The 25,917-nt window shown below is 45.2% G+C and overlaps 1 protein-coding gene across 7 annotated transcripts; it reads left to right on the plus strand.

Moving 5' to 3' along the window:
- Window positions 1–408: 408 nt before the first annotated feature.
- Window positions 409–25,570, plus strand: osbp2b (oxysterol binding protein 2b). 7 transcript variants are annotated; one of them, XM_057032525.1, is made up of 16 exons: window positions 409–1,196; window positions 4,964–5,172; window positions 6,355–6,411; window positions 13,074–13,324; window positions 16,072–16,270; window positions 17,389–17,503; window positions 17,803–17,869; window positions 18,237–18,389; window positions 18,468–18,713; window positions 18,899–19,019; window positions 19,415–19,518; window positions 20,345–20,440; window positions 20,771–20,955; window positions 21,052–21,272; window positions 21,749–21,766; window positions 22,435–25,570. In XM_057032525.1, exons 1-16 carry the CDS (start codon window positions 1,039–1,041, stop codon window positions 22,575–22,577), a joined length of 2,343 nt encoding a protein of 780 aa, XP_056888505.1. In that variant the 5' UTR covers window positions 409–1,038; the 3' UTR covers window positions 22,578–25,570. The 7 variants fall into 7 exon arrangements, with proteins under 7 accessions (XP_056888505.1, XP_056888507.1, XP_056888506.1 ...); XM_057032527.1 differs by lacking the exon at window positions 6,355–6,411 and having other exon boundaries at window positions 412–1,196; XM_057032526.1 differs by lacking the exon at window positions 21,749–21,766 and having other exon boundaries at window positions 413–1,196.
- The last annotated feature ends 347 nt before the right edge of the window (window positions 25,571–25,917 follow it).

Below are 25,917 nucleotides of genomic sequence, written 5' to 3' on the forward strand. Positions count from 1 at the left end.
CGTCTTTAGTGCTGCCATTGATTTTATTATTTCCTCTCTTTTTTTGGCAGAATTAAATGCATCTGAGAAAAGCAAACTCACGCTGGTCGTTCCCAATCCTGGTAATTACACATTAAGATCATTTTGACAACATTGCCACCTTCTGGTCAAATGGATGTTATTATTAGATAATTACAACATCTATTTGAGCTCAATAAGCAAGACATAATCTTGGGGGTGACAAGGAAATAGGGAGTAATAAAACTGAGGAGCGCCTTACTGATAGAAAATATAATTAAGCGAGTTTATGGCGCATGAAGGCGTCTTCTGCGAGTCCCTGATGAAGTGCGACTTCAGGGGGATGATTGAGGCGTTCTTTTATTTGGGGGAAACGCGCAGCGCCTCCATAACAGGAGGCCAGATCAACTTTGAACCCGGACCCGGCATCTTTAGTAATGACGCGAGCCAAAGCACCAAACACGCATCACATGTCGGACCCCCGGGGACATTTGTCACGAAGCCCAACATCGGGATCAATAGCTGTATTATTTGGTTCTGGGCCCGTGCGCGTTCGCGTGAGCGCCTGGCACCGGCGGTCAAACCGCGTGTCATATGTTTGGGAATGTTTTGATGGCGCCGTCACGTGGTGCGGGGCGCGAGCGCCGACAGCGGCCATTTCCGCCCAAGCGCGTCTGCGTCCCCGCTGACAGCGGCTCCGTCAGCGGCCGCTCCCTCCGTCCGCTGCCATAAACCGTTTACGACTGCCGTCATGTAGGTCGCTGCCGGCGCGGTGACAGCTGGATCCCGCTACGTGGGGGCCACGTAAGGCATTTCGCATCTGCACTCCGGGGCCTGGATCCTCTCCAGCCTGCGTCGGCAAAGTGGTTGGGCATCAGTTCGCGTCCTTCCATCGGCACCATGTAAAGGAGTTCCACAGCGGTCTCCTCATCCCTCTGCCTGGACCGGCTCCCCTCCTCCGTCAGGCTCGCTGGCCACCCGCATTCTGCTTCCTGTCCGCCGCCTCCATCCTGCACCTTTCGGCGTGAGCTGGTGCGGAGGATGAGCGAGCAAGGGAAGGGCTCGGTGTCCGCTTCTGCCGCGGCCCCGGCACCAGGGTCAGACACTTACAAAGGATGGCTCTTTAAATGGACCAACTACTTGAAAGGTTACCAGCGGCGATGGTTTGTCCTCAGCAACGGCCTGCTCTCATATTACAGGTAAATTCTCTGGCACAAACATTGCTCACAGACAGCAGGACGGGACAGGAGGAGTCCAGTGCGTCGCCACAGCTGGCTGCCTCAGCTGGCTAGCAGCAGGCTAAAGCTAGCTGTCAAACCGAGTCAGCTGCCGTATTTACTTCTCTCTGACACCGAGAGTAACGTCACCGTGACACATTTTACAGCGCAAACATGTGGGTTTGCGAGAGGGCTCAGACGCAGACAGCAACGCACACAGACGAAATACTCTCAAGGTTTCTAATTCACGAAAAGTCAGTCAGAATTTGGTCCACAGCAATGTAGCGACGATGGTTAGCAAAGTGAGCTACTTGGCTAACTCGGAGTTCGGTGTCGGGTTTCTTTGACTAACGGGACACTTTATAACTGTGTTGCCAGTAAAAAAAAAAAGCACTGGTCGTTTTCTGTTCTGTATAAATTCCTCCAATTCACACACAGCATGGGCTGTCCAGACCTCTCCCTGCAAGAAGACATGTCGCAGGAGATAATTGCTGCTGTCTGATCGGTTCTGTGATCTATAAGAAGCCTCCCACACCTGGAGCTCAGGTGTTTCCTCAGGGGGATCCTCTGTGCAGAGGCAAATAAACATCCCTCACACACCCAACGTCAGATATTCAGCTGCATTTTAATGCAGCCTCTAAAGCACTTTTAAAGCATTTTTAACTCGGTGTTGATCGATTTGGGTGTCATTTTATGCATAGATCCGACCTGGGCTCAGATCATCATTTACCGAGCATCTGTGCATGTTAGACAAAAATGTTTCAGAATTAATGAACTCTCTGTGGGATTAATGTTCATCTGTCCACAGTCGTGATGTTAAACCCGAAGGACAATTGCTGCCAATGATAATGGCGAGCGGTGGGATCATTTTAACGGGGAGGTCACTAGAAAGTCCTCTGGAAAGCAGGACGAGATTTACTGCCTTACCTCCAAAGGCTCTCGGGCATGTTGCTCTGGGTCAAAATGACAAAATGAGGCTTCGCTGCAGCCTTTAAGGAGCCTTGGACTCGTTAAACTGTGAATGTTCAGACCTAATTTAAAGGCAGATTCACCCAGTCCAGCAGTATTTTGGCGCCTTTCAGCTGCAGTTTTCCAGACAGAATGAAAATAATCAAAGGGTGAAGGACAACAGTTGCAGATCATCATATTAATGCACTGCTTCTCATTCCCTAATCGTTATTGGTCATCTCGAACGAAGAAAGAACTACGCAGACCTCGTTTTTATGGATATGATGATGTTGCCTTAATATATTTATAAAGCTGTCAAACTGGATTAACCTGACAGGAGCACATGCACCTACAGGCATGTGTGATGCATCCCAACATGAATTATTACCCCGATGCCTCGTAGTTAGTGCTTAACTATTTTTTTTCAGGTTAATCCATCATCCTTGTGTTTCTCTTAATCACATCATGTCATTACGCCGCTCTCACTAGGACAGTTAACCTCCACCGACACAGAACATCATTCACTTTTCATTTCACTGCTGACTTCCCTCTGTTTTTAATACTCTTAAAGCCAGTTATTCACGTCTAGAGAAAGTCTGGCTCGCTGCTTTTGGAAGATTACAGGGCATTAAAGCATTAAGTGCAACCGGAGCCGCCGGCCGTCTCTAGCAGCAGTCCGAATGCAGCGTTTCACCCTCGCCTGTGGGACAGGAACAGGAGAGGATCCCTTTGATGGGGGTTCGGCCGCGTTTCTGCTGGTTGGGACGTTACCGCTGGCAACCACGGGGTCACAGGAGGGACGGGAGGCGAGGAGGATGAGTGGTGAGGTGTTCCAGCCTGGGTCCAGCTGGAGGGTAGAGCCGGGTTTGAGCCGGGTTTGAGCCGGGTTGGAGCCGGGTTTGAGCCGGGTTCCTCCATTAGCTCTGTTTGAATGAACGGACGCGTTCCGGTTCCGGTGCGTCTTTTGTCGCTTAAAATCAAACTGCTGAAATTGCAGCATTACTATTGTTTGTGCCACGCAAAAAAGTGTTTTTAAGCTTGTTTTTATCATTTTCATGGGGGGTGTTCTGTGGTTATTGGTTGCAAATCTCAATGGTTTTCCTTCCGTATGGAACCGTTACAGCTGTTTTATGGTGCCTGAAACCTCTAATGTGCCGTTGTGCTGAAACAACACAACATCATTTATGTGTTTGCCTACGTTTTCACAACTGCTGCTTGTATAAATCTCACCACCGTATTGTTTAAGAGGGTATTTTGTCCAGCGCTGCGGCTCAGATGGGGGCCCTTTATAGACAAAACTGCTTGGTCATTTTCATCTTTTAGATCAACGGACGTGGGTCTTTCTGCTCATGATGTTCATCCGTTCATCCCTACAAAAGTCTTCCAGTCCTGGGAGACTGCAGGGCCTCCTCGCACACGCTGCTCTTTTAAGGTCTATATCCATGGGTTTAGGTTTGCTTGCTAATTCACGTGACCTGAGAACTGGACGATCTGGTGGCGTGAGTTGCATTATCTTGCAGTGCGAAGGTGAGAACAACGTTATGATTGGGAGGAGAGCAGGGGGGTCACATTTTCACGACACCCTCTGGTTCAGCCTTTCAGCTGGTCATGTCCTATCAAACAGTCTGTTCCCTGGCATTTATCTGCCCGTCCATGTCTTGTCGTACTTCAGACCGCTGAAGGGTGTGGGTCTGATGTCTCAGTTCCTCCGCCGGCTTTTCCATTTACCAGCTGGTTCTCTGCTGTTCTGTCATTAGACGCTCTACGTGATCGGAGGACTTGGGTTTCACCGAGACCTGAGCTCAGAAGGCTGAAAGGTAAACGCTGGCTCAGGAAACCTGCAGGATCCTCCTCCTCGCCCACAGCTGCACCTGTTCACCTCTGCTTCCTCCCCAGCTGGTGCCTCTATGCCCCCGCAGCCTCTCCTTTCCCGGCTCTTTTTACACGTCCCTTTAACTGTATAAAGGATCGCTTCGAAATCAGCGTGAGTCTCGTCTTACTCATCAGCAGCGCGTTCACCTCTTTGACCTCCTCCTGGCCTGGACTCAGCAGCAGAGCCTGGATGAAAATGGGCTGTTCAGCACCCCTGCCTGGCTCCCACTTGGCTTCACACGGCGCCAGTGCCCTCTCGTCCATCCAGTTGACGCACACAGAGGAGCAGTACACAGCAGCGCTTGTTCTGGATTGGCATCCTAATAAGATTTTGGTTCAGCCAGTAGAGGCAGCGTGTGGGGAAGCAGGGAGCACATGAATGAACGACCATTTTGTCAACCATGTTGTCAGCATCACTCAGGGACGAGTCTGGAGGCGCTGGACAGCAGCTGCCGTTGGCAGCGAGGGCCGTCTCAGAGCGAATGAGTGGATGAGAGATTACACGGCTGCTCGCTTGAAAGTGGCCGTGTCCAGGGTGGGCAACCATGTGACGCCCAGGGCCAGTGATGGTTAAAGCATCCTCGGAACATGTGATTACACTGATTAGCTGGTGCTCCGGGCTAGAGCTTCGACCAGCCCAATCAGCCGCATGGTTCTTGAGTGAAGCCTTGAGTTTGCCAGCATCTGATAGCTGCAGTTGACCTTGTCTGACCTTGCCCTCCAGCCAGCTTTTGGTTGATCGGCTGTAAATGCCGTGATCCTTTCCTTCTGTTAATCATGTATAGGTGAGAGTAAGGCTGGAGAACTTGATGTGGTAATGGCTTTTCAGCCGCCTTTGATTGGGTGGTGCTAAACTAAAATATAATTCCTTTGCTCTTTCTTCTCATTTCTTTCATCTCTTCCCTCTGTGTCTCATTCATTCGCTGCAGGACGCAGGCGGAGATGGCCCACACGTGCCGTGGAACAATCAACTTGGCCACCGCGCACATCGACACGGAGGACGCCTGCAACATCGTGCTGAGCAGCGGCGGGCGCACGTATCATCTGAAGGCCAGCACGGAAGTGGAGCGGCAGAGATGGGTGACGGCCCTGGAGCTGGCCAAAGCCAAGGCCATTCGCATGATGAACGATCAGTCTGGTAAGAGCGGGTTACTCCCATGAGGCACTGCTGCAAGACAAATTTTCACCCGATGAACATATGCTTGACAAACACACGCGAGTGGGAACATCCCTAATTTCTAAAAGGTGTGTCCAGCACTGTTTACCCTCCCTGTTTTGACTGATGCAGCTTACAGTGAGCCAGCAGAGGGCAGCACCGTCTGCTTATCTTAGCAAGAAAACAAGCCAGCGTCTGCATGTTAATGACCCTGCAAAAACCTGCTTTAAGTGTCCTCCTAACAAGAGATTTCTGCTCGTTTCCAAGGGGACCTTGTCCTGAGGTTGTGGGAAATGCTGGTGGCAACTGCATTTGTTCCCCATTTCATCCTGGCATCATCCCAGAGCTCCTCTTCCCAAGTGTTTTCTTGTGGCCTACATTTAAAAGTCTCGGATAAAACTGCAGATTATTTGCCCCAAAAGCCCAAATGTGTATGGAAGACATTGATCTTACCTAGATTCTAATCTGAGATTGTGCTATTTATTTTCAGTCCTATAGATGAAATGCAGCGGTTCACCACAAGTCTCTCGGCACACAGTGAATCTCAATTCCGTCTTTGTGAGCTGTGAAACGACCTGAGCTCTTAAATCAATGGTCTGCATTTCTCATTACCACTCACGTCACATCTCCAGCCTCTCCCATCCCACTCCTGTAAATTGCCTGTCTTTCTTCGAGTGCATCTTGTTCTAACTCAACCTTGGATTGAATTCTTAACAGCTTGCCAGGACTGTGGTGTGTAGCCTGAGGACATGCTTTCAGAAGGTGGCAGTGTTTCCCCAAACTTCAGTCTGACCCATCCTAGCTGGACCCAGTCGTACAGTGTTGCGTTTTTTGGGGGTTTTTTTTGTAATTCTTGGAGATTTCAGGCTGAAACGGCAGCGTTAGGCAGGGGGAGACGAGCAGCAGGCTCTTTTAATCACCTGACCCTCATCTGTCCAATATATCACCATCAAGCCACTCTGGTTTCCCTGCCTGATTTGTATATTTCTTGTTTTATTTCCATCTTTTTCTTGTTCTTATCTTTTAGCTTTAGTTCAGTAATAAAGTCCATGTGGACAAATTACCTGCATTTTTTTTTACGTCCCCTCTCTCTTCTTTCTTTTATTTCTTGGTCCTTTTTTCTCCTTCACTGGCTCCTCAACTCACACTTCCTCTCTCTTCCAGTCACACTCTCACTGGCTGCCTGGCGTTCCCATCCCCTCCCACTCCTCCTCCCTCTCGGTGAGACATTCACGCTGCTTTGCATCCACTGGGTTTTATGGAGTATGGGATCGCTGCCTGTATTCTCTGCTCCTTTATATTTGTTTTGCTTTTTGCTGTTCTTTCCTGAAAGATCCACACTGGTTTAAGAAAGCTAAAGATTTGTCTTGTCTTGTAAGTATTGACCTTTCCTTACATTTTCACGGTTCTTGGAAACACATCTCTGCTTGCTAACCCGTCAAGACTGTTAAATGAGTATTGGTTGGCACGTTTCCGTGGTTTAGTTGTTTGGTTTTTTTTCAAGAATATCCGTTTTTTTATCGTCAAAACCGGTCTTAGAAACGGGTCTGGAGACAAACAGCAAAACCCTGTTTGCACAATAGTGCAGCATCTCTTCACTGATGGTGAATTTATTGAGGATTGATCAATTTATTGAGGATTGATCACTTTTGTATGAGTCTTCTAATGTACTGTCTGGGTATCATTGCAGCAGTCAGCTGTTAGATGTTTAATTGGGACAGAAAATGTTTACAGATGCACCTTCCTTTGCATGATTACCTGCATTTATTCAGAGCCTCTGATAATGGGGTTATTTCAGTCTATAGTCCCCTTTACTTGGATCTAAGTGGTGCTTTCTGTCTTTGGCGCTCCTCTCTCAGCTAAAAAATGAACGTTATGAAATAGAGAGTGGGTTTCTCGTTGTTATCGATTGTTCCAACAGCGGCTCCTTATTGAATTTGCCGTCCTTGTTTGTCTTGGACCGAAACGCGCGGCGACAGAGGTCAGTTTGCTGGAACTGCTCACTTGGAGTCAGGCTCGGTCCAGGAAGATAGCAAACATCACTGCCAGATCACCTTAAGCCCTTCACTCACGGTGTTTCTGTCCAAGGAGTCAGCCCAACAAACTCCCATCCTCTTCTGTCCCCAATATATGAGATTTGTAGTTTCTCAAATGCAGAATATCTCTGGTCTTTTTCAACTAAACGGGCTTAACCAAAAGCTTCTGCCTCTGTCATTGTCCTTTGTAGCCTCAGCAGTCAAACGATGTCTTCTTTTAATGTGCTCTGTGTGGACAGAGATCACTCTCCTCTCTTATTGGGCCGACACAGCAAAGGCAGCTGTGTTGGCTGAACCCGCAGCAGACCACAGGCTTTCTCCCGCTGATGTTGAAGCCAGCACGTTTGATGCTTTCTTCTTGTCAGGGATCCTTCTTCCTGTTATTGTGCTACAGAATAGAGCATTTTAACTGCAAAAAACAGGTTTTAGCCACAGTTTTTGCTATGTGCATTTTTAATTGAAAAGGTTTGTCAGTCTTTGTCATTTGAGATATTTTCATTTTTTCCAATCATTGTGTTTTTTAGGAGTCTAATCAAAGAGGAATTTGGATTTGTTGCTCATTTCAGATGGCAGATTGTGGCTGATCAAGTTAACCCAGACTCCTCGCACCCCCCACTGCAGCGTTACACAATCTAATCGGCTGGTGTTGTTGTTTCTTCCTTTGTTGAGCTGGGATTTGTCTGCTCTCTGTTTCAAGTGTGATCAATGTCCGCCCGTGTACTGCAGGAAATCCCAAGTTCATTGTTAAGCTCAAATTGTATCCAAGTCCAGTCTCACACTTTCTTTTTCTCGTCTGTTCGGTGTATTTTCACAGAGAGAGTGCTGATACAAGGGAGATTTTCTTTTCTTTTTTTTTAGGTCATTTCTGTGAGTGGATTTCTTTTCATCATGACTTTTTGATCTCCCGCTTTTGATGCTTCTTAATGCCGACTCTTGCTGATTTCCCCGCAGCTCTGCAGCGTCTCTCAGTGGGCAGCGATATGGTTTTGTTGTAAGTGCTGCCAGTCGGAATTTATAAAACTATAATGCAGTGTGTCTCTCATCAAAGCCCTGGATTCTGTACTGTAATAAACAGGATGATTGTTCTAAATTAGCTACAGTGTGAGACCGAGCGGTTTTATTGGTCGCAGTCGGGACTGAAGCTTCTCATAAATAGTGGTAAAGAACATTAAACTTATTGTAAAAAACTCAGTTTGTTTAGCAGGAATTACCTTTAGTTTAATAACTGTGATAGATCTGGTGATTTTGGAAGAGAAATGACTCATAGTCAGCGCTCAGTCGAGGGTCCGGGGGAATTTTAGAATTTATACGGGGAGCTGATGTACTCTATCATTTATTCAAAGTACAATTATCACATAAAATGATTGAGTGATGTGTAATGAAATGAAATGATGAGCTTTGATATAGACTAAATGTGACTCTATGAAAGCACGAACCCTGAAAGGGTCCATAATTCAAGAAGCATTTAAATGTTTTATATAATTGGTGCAGTACAGTTGAGTTAATATCAGAATTGACTCTAAAATCATGCTGTCACTTTTAAACTGCAGAGCCTTCATTTAATCCCAGCTCTGTCATTTAACTTTCCTGGAATAGTCTGTCACACAGAGAAGTGGAGGGGGCCAAGGGGGTGGGTGCAGGTCTAACTGGATGATTGCTGAGTCCTGTCTCCGCTCTGCTTCAGTGTCCCCCCCCCACCTCCCCCGTAAATGTGCCGGGCTTTGTGAACGTGAGGGCAGAGGAGGGGGGACCTGCACTGCTCTGCCGCCCGTGTGCTGGCTGCTCGTCAGCGTGCGCGCGTTTGTGCGCGCTGAAATGCTGAGCAGAGGAATTAGCTGCCTTGCCAACCCTTGGCCATGATTATGTAGTGGCTGGTGGCAGCGCTGCGTTTCATGGAGCCTGGAATTAAACCAGGCCTGCAGAGAGCGGGATGAAGGGCCGGAGCTGCCTGGAGCCGGGGACGCTCCGTTCCCTCTGCAGCTCAGGCTGCCTGAACCAGCTCAACCAGGGTCAGTAGAGAAGCCGTCACTCCCATCCATCCAACCAGCAGCTCTGCGTGGATGCTTCCATCTCTTCCCAATGCAGCGGTCGATGCTGTGAAAGAGAAGCTCGTCCTCTCTTCTCCCTGTGCCGCCACCTGCTCGTTTCCTTTGCTTCTGTTTGCATTTATTTCACCTCGCGTTTGCATCCGGATAAGTTGATGCGAATGCCAGTGCAAAGTGCCTGCGTGAGTGTGTGTGCATGCGATGAGAGAAGAGTTCATCTCAGGCTCTCCAAAATTTAGCAGTGTGTATTTTTATAATCAACCTTGTTGTTACTGCAAAGTTATTCATGTCCTGTAGTCATACTTTCCACTCATTAGACTTCCAAAGCAAAAAAAATGAATACACAGTAGAGATCAATACAATATTACTGCTCGTGACAGGTTCATTTTGGATAGCATCCTTCATCTTGTTTCTTTAGTTTTAGCTTTAGAAATGCAATGAAGAAGCGTTTTACTTGTCACACCTCCTCTTGTCATCTCCTCCTGCCTTTCCACTTGTCTTGCCCAGAGTGCAGAAATGAACAGATGCGCTCTTGAGCCCCGGGCTCTACGTGTGTCTGCTCACTTTAATTAGTTTGGCAAACGCGGTTCTGGCCATGTTGTTTTAAGGCTCCACTGTCAACTGATGGGAAAGCAGGGGAACGCTCAACCCACCAGTCAAAAGAAGGGCATCATGGTTTAGAACATTTATTTAACAGTCTGTCAGAACAGAACACAACAGAGCAGAACCCACAGAATATATGTGGCTGAGATGAAAATGGATCAATATGGCTGATTTATAGGCATTAGTTCAGTTTATGTTTCAGAATCATCTTCCATCCTTTATTTTGATCATCTTTTAGGTGTCAGTCAGCCATAATTTCACGCAGAGTTAAACTAGGTAAAGTACTGAATCGTGCAGCTGCTCACGTTCTTCTGCTTTTTATTTCCACTAGGACTGAAGGATGGCCTGTGATCTTCCAGTGTTGTGTGCAGGCACATTTATCTTTCTCTGTTCTCCTAGTTGTTGCAGTATAAATGTGTGGGGAACATGTTTAACTCAACTTTTTTGCCTTGTTTTACATAAACCAGCTGCAGGCAGTTGCTCATCTCACAGCCTGAGACGCAGCTGCATGCAAATAAAACATTGACTTATGTCATCGTGCACATTTGCATATCAGGTATTTAAATACACAGAGCTTTGGTTAACCCCTTCCTCTCAGTGGTTAAACTGCTTTTATTTTTGGTTCCAAACTGTTTTCATTTAACATTTTATATCCCACAAGCAGTTGGTGACATCACTTCAATAAACAAGTTGTGCTAAAACAACATGCTGGTCCGTGGCTGGTCGGGGAAACGGGGGGATATCAGTGGCTAATGGCCGTTGTTGTTGTTGCACATTCTGCTGTTCTTGAGGCTGCAGGGAGTTTCACAGCTCTGTTTCTGCATTGCTCCTAGAGAGCTGAGTGGCTTTAACCTGCTGTGTCCTCTGTTTGTCTCCCTGTGATATATCTCAGAGGTACCTGGAACCATTCAGCAATTACTGGCCAGGATTACAGTCCTGTCCTCTGGGACAGATTCTCACTTTTTTCTAGCTTGTTCCTTCCTCTCTTTCCTATCTTCACTGCTATACAGACCCTAATCACCGGTCCTCTGCCTTTGATTTCAAATTTTGAGTTAGAATTATGGTCTTCAGATTGTATTTAATGTCTGGGCCAGGTAATTAAAATGACCGTTTGAAAATGGTGACATATTTTAATATGCATGACAAGTACACTGCGGTTTCATTTGGCCTGTCAGGGTGTTATAATGCCATCTTTAATCCATGGAGACATTACATTTTTACCGCAGTGCACGGCGGCTGCACGAGCCCTTCATTTTACCACAGGGTGACGTCTTGTCAGCCATGGGCCTGGCTCCGCTGATCTGGCAGCCTGTCCTCAGGGACACGTAGAGAGACAGCGAGACTACTGCTCTCCCAATTACTTTGACCTCTATCCCCTGCTTTCTGTCTCTCTCTGTTCCTCGCACTTAACATAGCTGCGAAGGAAAAGCATCAAGGAGCAAGAAGATGCCTCTTGATTGGCTGCTGCCTGTTTCCAAGCTCCCTGCACAAACGCTGGCATTTGTTTAGCGAGTGTTCTCTGGGTTCAGGTGAGCCGCTGTGGAGGCAGGCTAGCTTTTTCATCAGCGCGTGGCGCTCTCAGAGGTGAGAGGCTGTTGAGGGGGGAGGGGCAAGCAGCCCGACCTTGAGGCATGATCGGTGTTGTAATGGGCTCCCGGCCTTGCCTTGCGTTGTGGAATTTGCTGCGGAGAGACATTCATCCATTTCTGCGCTCAGGAGCGAAGCGCTTGGGTGACCGAGTACAGCGGTGACCGCAGCGATCAGTGTGTAGCATTCACGTTTATTTTTGAGTGATATACAGACAATAGGATCAGTTCCGATATCATAAAACCCCTACCTCTGGTATTAAAACGTGTATTATCCACATTACAGAAGTAGCTCTTTTTTCCAATTGCTGTAGCTGTAGCACACGGAGCTTAGTGACCTTTGGATTAGAGTTTGTTTCTTCTCTTGTATGATCATCCAAATCATTTTCCAAGTCAGATTGTCACATTTACATCAACAGCGAACAAACTCTACAAACCAGTTATAAACCCACTGCGCACGGGTGTTGCTAATTTGACAACTGAATATTTAAAGGAGAGCCTGCAAAAATGTCTTTTGTCTGTTCACTCACTCACGCATTTAATTTATTTTCAAATTGTTTAACCAACTGTATCTTCGTGCATCTGATCTGACCATGAACTCTGTTATTTCATGTCTGAATTCTCTGAATTTCTCCGACTGTCTCTCTGACACTGCTCTGCATATATTTCTAATATTATCCAGAGCGCACTCTGTAATTTCACACTTTCAAATATGGATCCAATGCAGCACCCCAGGGATCAGTTTACTGGAGTTCACTCAGTAGCAATGTTGCCATTCAGTAACCTTGCTTCTCCATCTAAACAGAAAGTGATCTTTTTTCTATTTTTATTCAGAGGATCTGTGTGTCAGTCTCTAATATTCCCTTTTTCAGTCTGCTGCTTAGTTTCATACCATGATGTAAATATACCACATGTTCTTCCATTTACAAAAATGCTATGACAGTCAACATTGTGGGTTTGATTCCTTCGTGAGGTTTAATTTGCCGATGTGCAAAAACATCTTTACATTTTTGTTAATGCTGTATTGGTCTGTTCCACTGAGGGTGAAGGCCACCAGTGTGTCATATTTGCATGATGCATAGACTTGACAGAGGTGATAATCTGCCCAACTGTGAAGTCACAACTAGCTGACACATTCTTGGGAAAGAGCGTCACCATGGTGACCCCCCCCCCCCCCCCCCCCCCCTTGCACCAGCACCTTCACTGAGAGCTCCAAATACAAAGGTTCTGCCGGGTACAGTTAGCATTGTTCTCAAGAATGTTATCTTTTGTGATGTAAGGAAAGCAGCTGCTGTCTACGCCGCGGGTGCTAGAGATGTGTTTTTACTGGTGTGGACAGATGGAGATTATGTTTGCATTTGACAAACCTCAGAAGAGCTCCTGCAGCCACTGTCGGTCATATTAAGGACGTCTGACGGGAACGTTCCTGTGGAAACGTCTGTTATACTCACCACTGTGAAGTTTTGCACAACCTCATCGGATTAATGCATCAAAAGTTATTTTCTGCTGCATCTAATTCTTCAAATAGCTGTAATGATGTCTGTCTGTCTGTGGGGGGGTCACTGTAGCAGAAGTTTGAGCATGCTTGGTGACCTATGACCTCTCTCTTCCAGATGACTCTGGGGACGAGGAGCCCGCAGCCCAGTCAGATCGAAGCGAGATTCAGGGCACTCTCAAGATACTTGTCAGCAAGCTAGATGACCTCAGTACATGCAACGACCTGATCGCCAAGCACGGCGCAGCCCTGCAGCGGTCCCTGAGCGAACTCGAGGGGCTGAAGATTCCTTTGGAGGGCGGTGAGAAGATTAAAGCCGTCAATGAGAGAGCCACCCTCTTCCGCATCACTTCAAATGCTATGATCAATGTAAGTACGGCCAGCGCAGACCGGGCTCACGTCGCCAAGGTTCCAAATACTGCGGGCTAACAAGAACCCGTAGTTACCATCATCACTACACTGGTTTTGATTACCAGCATCCGTCCCAGAAATGTCCTACTGTGTGGCTGCGTTCCATTCAGCTCACTGGTAAATACCATCGGCTTTGCAGTGTGTTAGTGGTGGACGAGTTCAGTGAGAGTTAAGGTCCTGAGGGACTGATACTGAATCTGAGAGTGGACGGGTGTGAGGGGACAGGAATAGCCCCCCCACCCTTCTGTCAGACTCTCTCGACTTCTGCGTCTGTCCGGTGTAGAATTCGATCACAGCCGGACAGACAGATCTGCCGTGACTAAAACCAGAGAGTAGCTCAAGGTTTGTCTCCTCATTATTGTCTTTAGGATGAATTATGCATGCTTTTTTCAGTTTGGGGGTGCCAGGTATAATTTCAGTAAGGTTGAGTTAAGTCGAGCTATTTCTAACCCTTGAATCAGGGCTGTATGGAATAGTAACACAGGCTGAACTGTGTGCTAATATAACCTCTTCAGAGACACAGACCGTGGCATTTTAACCATAACAAGCCCCTCCATTCTGTCTGTTATATACAGTATTTTCCTTTAATTAGAGGGGGACACTGACTTATTGGACATTTAGGATGGCTGTACCAAACTCATTAAACTGCGGTTACGTTTTTGAAGACTGTGCAGTTCCTTTAATGAGGAAGAAGCACTGTTGCAAACTCTGTCATGATTTCTTGGGGAGGATATAATTGGCTGTCTGTAGACTCTGGAAAAAATTGATTTCAGTAGCATCTAAGGAGTAAAGGACACACTCTGCCCTTTAATAAAAGAACATTTTTAATTTGCTTTTACATATAACAAAAGAGGGACCGAGTAAGATAAAGATTGAAGGGTCGAAGGTTTGAAACCGTGAAAGCGAAGCAGGACTGCAGGTTGTCTGTGAGCTGACCCTGGCCTGAGGAGAAGGTTGCATTAGTGCACGCACTGGTGATGTAACTTCACACATGTGTCATTTAATCCAGGATCTTGCCCCGTGTGAGTGTGTGTTCCTTTGTATGCACCACAGTGACGGCCAGAACATGCATTTCACTGGCAATGTGAGGACACTTTGGCTGGTCCTCTCAACTTTGACGTGCATTATGTCAACGAGTGTCCTTTCCAAAGATAGAAGTGTGTATGCGTGTGTGTGATAGTGAAAAATATAACAATCACGTGAAACATAAATATTTATTGCTTCCCCTCCGTACTACTCAGACAACCAAGTGCAGCCCGATTGCCTGTTGGAAAGAAGTCACGTGCAGTTTTCAGTTGTATGTGACACTCAGCATAAAAAAGTGGAAGTGTGCGCCTTCTTCCAAGTGTGTGTGAGTTTCACATCATAGTTACGTCTGAGGAAGTGCACCACAGCATCACATGAAATCCTGCCATTTAAACAGGGCTTCAGATGCTGATGTCCAGAGGCTGGACGCAACACTGAAGGTAATGGATCCATTTAAAAAAACTTGGTCCGAATTTTTCAACTATACGCGCTGTAAATTAAATTATTATTATCAGTGTCTCTCACTTGAAGAGAGAAACATTTTCCTTGTTTTCATTCTGAAATGTCGAAATATCTCCAAATGAATATTAAATGTTTTCAGTGGATGTTCATTCACTGAATTAATGAAAATCCCAAAATTTTAGGGTTTACTCCAAATTGTTGCCTTAGATATTGATAATAAAATAATAGATAATAAAATCTATTAATTAGTTGTATTGCATATGTTGTGTGTTTTAATCAAACCATGTAGTTTTTGTGTTCCAGTTTATATTTCCATAAAAAATGATAAGATTTATTTTTTTAGCCTGGAAAGAGAGAAAGAGAAATATTTCTGGATGCAGCGGAGTATAACCGTTTCTGCTCCTGTTTCCTAAAAATAACGAGACTGTTCTGTCACCCACCGAAGAACTGAGGCTGTCTGAGCTCTGAACGCCAGCAGCAGTAGAGGCGGGGCGGGCGGAGGGCTGCGCTGGGTGACAGTTCTCTCTGCTCGACACCAAACCATCAGAAGACAATAGTCCAACATGTGACATAATTACAACAGAGCCAAAAAGGAATGGCTGCCCATCGCACGAATCCTCCAAACTGCTGAATTTGCGAGACAGCTCAGCGTCACGTGACGATTTCGCTTCCGTCAGGTACGCGCTGTCATGTCGGTTCATTGACCTCGGACCTCGCGTACGGTCAGACATATGATGGAGTAAGTGCTGACACGAGAAGCTTGTATGATCTGAAGTAACCTCTGTGTCGGCATTGACTACGATGACTCAGATCCAATCAGAGGTTCAAGCTCTGGCTCATCAGTCAATGCTGACTTTGGTCCTAATTGTGTGAACGGCGGCTCAATTCATACAGCAGGTGATTAACACAGGAGACAGGCGATTAACTTTCCACAGTTATGGTTGAAAGATGGCCGTGATTACTGTGAGATAAACACCCTTGCACCTCCCTGGTAATGAACTGAGCAGTATTTAGTGACAAATCTGTTATGTGATTTGTGATTTCTGTCATCTCCTGCTGGAGACGAGCTCATTTCAATAAGAGCTGAGAGATAATTCTCAGCTCTAATGAATACCTATAAATTATCTTTCGCCTTGTTACGGTCAAACTTTTTCGGGACAAACGAAATCCATGTTTCGGACTGGTGGAAGCTGACTTTTCGCCCACTTTTCCTCCAGGCCTGTCGAGACTTCCTGGACCTGGCCGAGACTCACAGCAGAAGATGGCAGCGGGCGCTGCAGTATGAGAGGGAGCAGCGCACTCACCTCGAGGAAACCATTGAGCAGCTAGCCAAGCAGCATAACAGCCTAGAGCGAGCGTGGAGGGAAGCACCCACGCTCGCGACCTCCACACCCAGCACCACCACCACCACCCAGGGTGAGTCTGAGGCCGAGTGCAGCTTCAGTGCTGACTTCACTTTTCTGGTCAAAGTTAAATGTCACTCCGGGCTGAACATCATGGAAGTTTATTGTGTGAGTGAGCAGCAGAGTTTTAAATTGAATCACTTTTCAGTGGGTTTAATAAAAACAAAACTACACATTTGACACAATGTGCTACTGATTCAAACTGCTCATTCATTCCAAACTTGTAATTCTTAAATCAATGAACGTTTTTGGTGTTTGCAGTTCATTTTCCACTATTTTCTAAATTATTTTTTGTAACATCTTCTGCAACAAGATGTGCTTTTAATTACCTCTGCCAAGGAGGTTATGGCAGGCAACATTGGTTTGTTCGCAGCATCAATCAAATATAGCAACAGATTTTAATGAAAGTTTCAGGAAATTTTAATGATTGATTGCTGATTAGATTTTGGTGATGTTCCGGATTCTGGAGACACACTGACATTGACCTGAGCCGAGGGCTTGGATCATAACGCAACCTGTGTTATATAACCTTGTATAGCTACTGCCTATATAATATACTACAGATTGCTTAATCTTTGATCCTTTCATTGATAAATCAATTTTACAAAAAAATAATGACTTAATCGCTCCGTCCTATTTTTACATAAACACTGTCCGTGTGGTAATCCTGAGGCAGCCATCTTTTGCACATTGTGATACACATATATTTTAAATTGTTTGGTTTATTGTGCTATAATACAGTAGGTGTTGCACGTCTGTTTACCAGGAATTAGCCATGTACCTGCATATCTGGTAATCACATGCAACTGTTCTGCAAGCTTTTACATGTGGTGCAAAAGAGGTATTTTACAGCTGATATTAGCATTAGCAAAGACAGGTAAAGGCTGTCAAACAAACTTTTAATGTTGAACAAACATTACAGGTCCACTTTAAATTTGCTGCATTAAGTGGCCATTTCTAGTGCCTGTAACATACAGTCGAAGAGCCAACAGGAAGAAGCCGATTATTCCTTGATTGTCCGCCATGCGTGTGTGATTATCTGTTCTCCCTTCACCGCTATGTTGCCACACAGTAGCTGTGCCGGCTGTAAATGCCGTTTCCATTCACAGAAAAATCTGTGTTTTTTGACAGAAGGGAGTGAGAGACTGCACAAAGAGGAGGCGAGTGATGAAGATGAGTTCTTTGACGCCATGGAGGATTCCCCTGCCTTTATAACAGTGACGGCCACTGAGAACACTCAGCGAAGGTCGGTTGCTCTCAGGGTTGCGCTGAGGTTGCTGAAGATTAGACTAGTCGACTTAACTGTGAAAAACCTTTTTGTTCGTGTAATTTAAACAGTCAACACAACTATAATTGAAACCTGACCGTCCTTTTAATTGTTATTATCTTCCAAATTTTTCTAAAATATAAAACCTGTTCTTGTTCCCTGGGTTCATTTTTTTCCTTTAGTTCCCTTTTGCTCAGCGCTTTAATACCAGCATAAAGAATAATGAAAGCTGTGCGTGTGTGTGTCAGTGCGCATCATAGATAATATTTCCATTCCAGGCGATCTCAGAGTAATTTGAGCGGAGCGAGTGGAGGTCAACTCAGTGACTGGAACCAGGACGACCATGTAAGTGTCCTCGTACCAAGAATGAGATTTGTGAACAATGTTGATCTTTATTTATATGTTGATCATTGTCTCCCCCACAGGCCCCTTGGATCATAAATAAAAAGTTATTTGCTGTCTTGTATTATATATTCTATTATATATTCAAAATTTTGAGGAACTTGTCCAACAGCTGCTTCAGTTTTCACAGCTGCTTCATTCCACTAAATCTAAATTACCAACCATCAACATCTGCTTGTCTTCCCTCTGCTCGGCCTGTGTTCTTCTTTTTCGTGTTCTGTCAACCTGTCACCACCTGCTGATTTGTAGCCAGAAAGCCCTCATCTTGTGCCTTGCTTTCATCCTCCTTCTCCCCTGGCTTCCTCTGCAGATGTCACCGAGTTGTAATGATGTGTCAGGGAAGGAGCTGCAGCCCCGCAGACGGAGGCGCACTCGCATCCCAGACAAGCCCAACTACTCCCTCAATCTGTGGAGCATCATGAAGAACTGCATTGGAAAGGAGCTGTCCAAAATCCCCATGCCTGTAAGTGTTTGTGTTCCTCGCGTCGCTGTTGGACTCGTGAATCTGTACGTCTCATGTTTTCTTCGCCGCTCTGCTCAGGTAAACTTCAACGAGCCTTTGTCGATGCTGCAGCGGCTCTCTGAAGACTTGGAATACCACGAGCTCTTGGATAAGGCGGCTCGTTGTGACTCCTCCCTGGAGCAGATGTGCCTGGTTGCTGCCTTCTCAGTCTCGTCCTACTCCACCACAGTCCACCGGACAGCAAAGCCCTTCAACCCCCTCCTGGGTGAGACCTATGAGCTCGATCGCCTGGAGGAGTTTGGCTACCGCTCATTGTGTGAGCAGGTAATGGCACCACCGCATTTATACACAGGGGGTGAAGGAAATAAATACACAGGAGAAACAATTTTATATCCTCAACTCAACAGGAAACTTTTCTTTCCTCACTGTAAAATATAGATTAGCTCTGTGCATCATTCCCCTTATTTAATATACCTGTATTTTACAGTAACCCTTATTTCGCTTTCAAGGTGAGCCATCACCCCCCTGCAGCTGCTCATCATGTGATTTCCCAAAGAGGCTGGACCCTGAGGCAGGAAATCACCATCGCCAGCAAGTTCCGTGGCAAATACCTCTCCATAATGCCTCTGGGTGAGACACACCATCATTTCACAACAACAAACTGAGTGTGCACGGAACCCAACCTTAGCTAGAGCCAAGCATGCGTATCAAGGCAGCATAAGCTGATTGATAAATACAAGTATTTAGAACAAGGGGTCTTCTGGGATGCTGCTACCTTCCTCCCATCTGTGAGATTATAGTCTGATACATGGTTTCACATTGGAATGTACATCTGTTGCTTGGTCATGGTGTTAAATGTGAAATGTTTAGCTGCCACGGCTGCACAATTAGACGTTTCCTTTACAATAATAAAAGAAAAACTACAATCTAAAGCTTCGCTTTTATGTGTGCGATAATGGATCGATGGTGGCGCAGCAGCAATATTTCTCCTTCTTGATAGTCTTTTGTCGCTGTTCCCTCCTCAGGTGCCATTCACCTGCAGTTCCAGTCCAGCGGGAATCACTACGTGTGGAGAAAGGTCACCTCCACTGTGCACAACATCATCGTGGGCAAGCTGTGGATTGACCAGGTCTGACTTGATATTGTAATCACTGTTACTTTGTGCTTGTACCAACAAGCCAGGCGTAACCCCTCTGATTTAGCAGAGTACGTTAGCAGTAGTGCAGCGTGTGAGCAGAGCGGGAATCTGAGCAAAGCCCTCTACATGAATAAGAAGATTCAAATCTCCAGGGATTTATCTCCCACTTTGATCTCTAATAACACCCTAAAATAACAGCCCCCTCTTCTGTCAGATGGCCCACTTCTGTGCGTGAGGAGATAACAGGCTTTACATCTGTTTCTGTCACTCTGTTTCCCATATTCTCTATTTATGTCTGTTTTCCTTACAATTTTATTGAACCATACATTAAAAACACCGTATTGTTTTTCACGATTACAGAACCTCAACAGTGTCGATTTTTGTACTATGTGGGATGTCGTTGATGTATTATAGTGCACGTGTAGCCCACAGAGTGTAGATTAATCACAGAGCAGCAGGTAATTTGGTAATAATATACAGTACACACTGTGTTCTTTTGTGGGCCCAGTTCTATTTTTCAACTTAAATTGGAACATTCGTCACAGTATCTGCACCTTTTTTTATTGCTTTTCTTGCTCACTAACACATTCACCCCTGACTCCTCCCGATGTCCCACCCATGCGCTGGTGTGCAATATTCCTCTCAGAGCTGTGGAAACATGAATTCTGCTGCCTTGTGTGCTGGCAGCATGAACCTACTGCTCACTTTTGGATTGGAAAATCACATCGGTGTAACAAATAATCAGCATACTTTGTTATGCCTTCATTTCCTGCCCGTGTTCACCGTCCTCACTCAGTGTGTGTTTGCATTTGTTCAGTCAGGAGACATTGAGATTGTGAATCACAGGACCAGGGACACCTGCCAGCTCAAGTTCTCTCCATACAGTTATTTCTCCAAGGACGTTCCTCGAAAGGTAAACGCTTCCACGTTGATGCCGGGTGCTATCATGATGTCATACATAACATACCTGGATTAGTGTGATACTGCCACCTGCTGGAAACGGGCGGCACTACGTTACGTTACACTGGGATAATTGGCCTTGATTTATACCAATTACTCTGCCTAAAAATGTGACACATTACTGCCTCATGGTACAGATTTATCTGGGCTGAAAGGGGACAGCTGCCCTGTTTTTAATGTGCAATATTAAGAAATTAGGAGCTGGTGCATTTACAGAAAGGTAGTTTTGTTTCCATCTTCCTGCTTGTATCTAAATGATATTTATCTATTTTGTCTTTTCCAGGTTACAGGTGTGGTGGCAGACAGTGGAGGTCAGGCTAACTACATTCTCTCGGGTACATGGGATGATAAAATAGAGAGTGCCAAGATTGTTCAGAGTAGCCGAGGGGGCGGTGGAACAGAGGGCAAACAAAAGACCGTCTATCAGACGCTCCCACCAAAGCTGCTGTGGAAGAAATATTCACTCCCGTGAGCTTCATTGAACAAAAATTGTTCATATATGACAGAATGGTGCAATGTTTAAACAGTTGTGCAACTGTTGTCAATGTCTTCTCGGTCTGCCAGTGACAATGCCGAGAACATGTACCACTTCTCGGCTCTGGCGTTGACCCTGAATGAGCCGGAGGAAGGAGTGGGACTGACCGACAGCCGCCTGAGACCAGACCAGAAGCTGATGGAGGAAGGGCGATGGGACGAGGCCAACGCTGAAAAACAGAGACTGGAGGAGAAACAGAGAGCCGTCAGGAGGAGGAGAGAAGCTGAGGCCTCAGACGCTATCAATGATGGTATGGGACAGAGGTTATGAAGGGTGGGGTTGGAGGAGGAGGAAAGGGAGCGGAAGTGTTACACAATGAGATTTTTAGGGGGTTTGTGGCATTTATTCGACAGAGCAGTAAATATACCCAGCATTAAAACACGTAATTTCAGTCACTGTTTGTAAGATTTAGTGTCCAACAGAACAAATAACTTCCAAGCTCCAGCCATCTAGTGCCTATATTCTCTGTAAAATAAAAAAAAACAAATAGCAGAGGGACATGGTGGGTGGTAGATGTGCTGAGACAAACCTCAAACAAAAGGACTGCATACAATCACTGCTGAAGGCTGGCTGTTGTTCTTATTTTAATAGTCTTATTATTTGTAATATATTCTAGAAGTCAGACTTATAGACCATATAGAAAGCTGTGTGTGTGCGTGTGTGTGCAAGACTATATTTGATGTACCAGTGACTTGTCTTTCTTCTCCTCCCTCTGTTGGATGTCAGAGTGTGATTATGACTCTGGTGAGTGGAGGTTGCCCTGCAACACTCTATTGCCCGTCACCTTAGTCACCCATGAAAACACACACACACACACACACACACACACACACACACACACACGTGCACCATCCTCTGTGTGCTCTGCCTCTGTGTGGAAAATGCATGTTAGCCTTCTCATATCAGCGTCTCCACGTGGCGGCTCAGGAAAAGCCACATTTTCCTGCATACATGTGACATTTTCATCTACAGCTACAGCAGGAACTATCGCATGATCTCACAAATCTTAAATTTGTATTTCATTGTCATTTTCTGGGCACTTTCTTTGAGTACTGGTTATAAATAAATCTAGGTTTCACCTTGAAAAAATCAACAAAAAAATAGCAAATTCCTGGAAAAGAGAATCCTTCTAAATATTGATTGAATAGATGAAGCTACAATCTTCTGACATGAGCAGAGATGAATAATTCTGTTTAGAGTTCTAATGCTGCAAAAAGGTTTTTGCGCTAATCTTTGCTTTATTTCAACTTTGTCCACGAGCTGTGTTTATATTTGAAGCAGCACAGAACATCGATCGCTTCTCATATAGATGTGTTGAGGCCTGTTGATCGCACTGTGAACCGCCTCCAAGTGTGAGTTCTCCGCTGCACATGGTCACCCAGTTTGAGTAACACCCGTCCTTGATCCCGCAGGCAGAGAATACGAAGGCTACCAGCCACTGTGGTTCCACCAACGGAGGGACTCGATCACCGGAGAGAAGAGCTTTGTGTACAAGGGAGGTTACTGGGAGACGAAGGAGAGACAAGACTGGAGCATGTGCCCTGACATCTTCTAGCCCTGGTGCTTATCTGGAATCTCTGCTAACCTCTTCGGACAGGCCTCTGGGCCCGTAACAGACACTCTCAGATCGAGCTGTACCTCCAAGTGTGCACTCTTGTTTTGTGTTTTAGCTACGGGGGGGAGAAGGGGGGCCCATTCCCTCACTTTACAGCAGTGAGATGGTGTGAGCCCTTCCTCCGTTTTCACTGCATCCACGTTTTATTGTAGAGAGAGAAAGCGACTCACAGTCGCCCAGAGGTTACAGCATCATTCTTTAGTTTCATTCAGTCATCACAAGAATGATTTCACTGCTCGTTATTCAACCATTTTAGTTGTTTAAGAATGAAAGCCTGACCAAAAGGTGTGAAAATTAGGTTTTACATTCAACAAGGAAGAGGAAGGTGTGTAATTAGACATTTTAACTGGGGGGGGAATTAAAACATCATTTACACACAGCTCATTTTAGATAGAAGTTCCCTTCTTATTAAAACAAACTCTACAAATGTCTCTTCGGTCATGTGGAAGTGTCATTAACAAAAAAACACTTTGCTCATAAAATGTAAAACAAGAGTTGAACATATGAAAAAGGGCAGTACGACATTTAATTCTAACCCTGAGCTGGGGTTTGCACTGTTTTCTGCATTTTGACTGCACTCTGTTTATCACTATGATCCTTCACTGCAGAAAGTTTCATTGTTTCATCCTCAAAGCTGTTGGCCGATCCTCTGCTGCACAGAGGCCGTTTCCTCTGAATGAATGAAATATGTAGCAGTGCAGGGCGCCGATGTTCCCTTCTCCGTCTGCAAATTAGTCCAGTAGATAATTAGACTATAGTCAATGTAGGCGTGATGATTTTAATTCAGAACTGAATATAAATCACATCAACCTGAGCAAGTTTGGCTTAGCTAAACCTGCACAGAGCATCATGTTTTTGTGTTTCCGAGTAATTCTGTGGTCAAACCTATAGCTTCACACATTAGCGCCACAGTCGTCTCCCACTGTGGTCGACCATAGCCGACTGTAACGCATATTTCTGTCCGTGTGTGTCCTTTGACTCGTCTGGTGCATTCCCAAAGCAACGCACAGCTTCGTATCTTTGCTGACCATTCTCAGTGAGAACATTCTTCAGGACTGTACATCCAGTGCTTCACGGTGGTTTCTGTAGTGCACGCTAGCTCCACAGCCTCAAACAGTCGCTGGTTTTCAGATCAGCTGTTTCCAGTAGAACCAGTGATGTTGTCCCTTCTTTTTTCCCCCGAGGAGTCCAGTTAGCAGAAGGTTACAGGCACGGGCAGGGCTGGTTCCTGTAGCCCTGAACGTCTGTTAGCATCAGATGGTGAACCACCACCCCCCACCCCCCCATCGGGTGACGTCGGTGGGCACACTGAACTGGGATCAGCTCACAGAGACGCTTTAATCTTGCCTTTGAGTGTCGGACAAGGGAAAGAATGTCCTGATCTGTGCACAACACGTCTCTGGTGACACGAGTTAGAACCAGTTAGTATTATTTTATTGCTCAGAATGTAAAACTCAAGGTTGGAGACTTTGTAAGCACCATCTAGTCTAATTGTGTGAATATTTTGTGATAAATGATGTTGTAAAATGAAGAATAGCTATACTAACCTGAGTACAACTTTATCTATTGCTGTTGTTAAAATCTGAAAGAGAACCCGAATCATATTTTTTGTTTTTAATCTTTTAATCCCGGGAAAATCCTTGATTAACTCTTGTGGGGTGGTGGTGATTTCAGAAACCTGTCCATCCAACAGCTTCACTGTGGTGATATGAGCTGGGCAGTAAATGCTTCTTTTATTCTCCAAGGATTTTGAAAATGTATTTCAAGGGAACGGTTTGATGATTTACCACAAAACCCCCAAAACACAGTCCAAAAAGTTCCCACCGTGTGTGTTTTCACCATTTTGGGCTTGTTGTGCACTTTAAAGATCTGTACTTTTGTTACTTGTTAGATTTTTAAGGTTTGATCTTCTGAACAGATTCTCCATAAGTTCCTTCTATTCCTTTTAATTTAATAATGACTGCTTGTTAGGCAAATACAATGCATTTTTGATAGAGGTTATCTAGGTTTAAGGTCATATTATCTGTTTTTTTCCCCTTCATATACCATCAGAGTGAGTTTGGAATAATATAATCAAGTTATGAGTGAAAACCAGGGTTTTTAATCGGCTTCACTGCTTTGAGGAAAACAGAGAATTGGACACATTTTGCCGCCGCTTCTACTTTTTCAGCCCCTGAAAATTTAAGCCACTTTGCATAAATCACTTCAAGAGATGCTAGAAAAATGATATTGTTTCCCAAACCTCGCTGCATAAAGACGGACTTTGCTGCAGAGAGCCGGTGGTGCCGTCTCTTCTGTTCAGTCACGATGAACAGGCAAAATGGAAAATCGTACAAATGGTAGGTGAATCTGTGACCGCTGCTCTAGGCCACCTCGCCCAGGTCAACGGGTTCACCGCGTGTTGTTTTGCAGATGCTTTTATATTGAAGATATTATTTTGAATGATAGCGTGCAGCTCATGATGTGGATGGGGAGAGCTGCAGCAGATTGCGGTTGTTGCCGCCTGGAATCGAACAGCTGTAGACCTCATGCAAAAAGAGAAACATCAACAACCAAAGTGTACGTGGAGAGTGTACCACAGGCTGAATCAAGCCTCTTCATCTGCCTTCCCCATCACGGGGTTCTAATCATTGCTCTCATTTCAGATCATCTTGCATTGGTGCGTTTGGAATTTTAATTTTGTGCTTCGGTTCTCTGATTTCTACCTTCTCTCCAGTGCCATTGCTCTTCTGTTATTCAGGTTTTCTGCATAACAAGCTGGATTTGATGTGTGGCCACTAAGTCGCTGCTTTGCCGCAGCAGTAGATCGTTAGAATCTGGACTTGTTTCACTTTTTTTAATGTGATTTTTCTTATAATTTATACTCATTTTTGATTCTAAGAGATGCAAAGATGAACAGAAGAGATAATAAAGTTGTTATTGTTGACACTGAACATGTCTGCTTGCTCTCTTTTCAACAACTTAAATGAAAATCCTGCCACTGGCCTCTTATTATTTAAGCTGTTTGATATTGTTAAATTGCCTAGAAAAATATTGACTAATTTTTGCTGAGAAAATGAGCGTCTGTTAAGCTGTATGATAAAGCTTGACACTTCTTTTTGTGCATTAGTGTTTTAATAGTTCTTCATGATCACTTTTTGCTAACATGAGTTGATTTCTAATTTGATCTAAACTCAAGCACGTTATAAAGAAATGATGCTTCACCGGACTGGATATTACGACGACTAATAATAACTGTCTCCGGCACCTTTGAGCGCTGATCGTCCCGCTCGCGAACTGT

Source organism: Takifugu flavidus, chromosome 5, assembly GCF_003711565.1.
Source record: "Takifugu flavidus isolate HTHZ2018 chromosome 5, ASM371156v2, whole genome shotgun sequence".
Classification (NCBI taxonomy): Eukaryota; Metazoa; Chordata; class Actinopteri; order Tetraodontiformes; family Tetraodontidae; genus Takifugu; species Takifugu flavidus.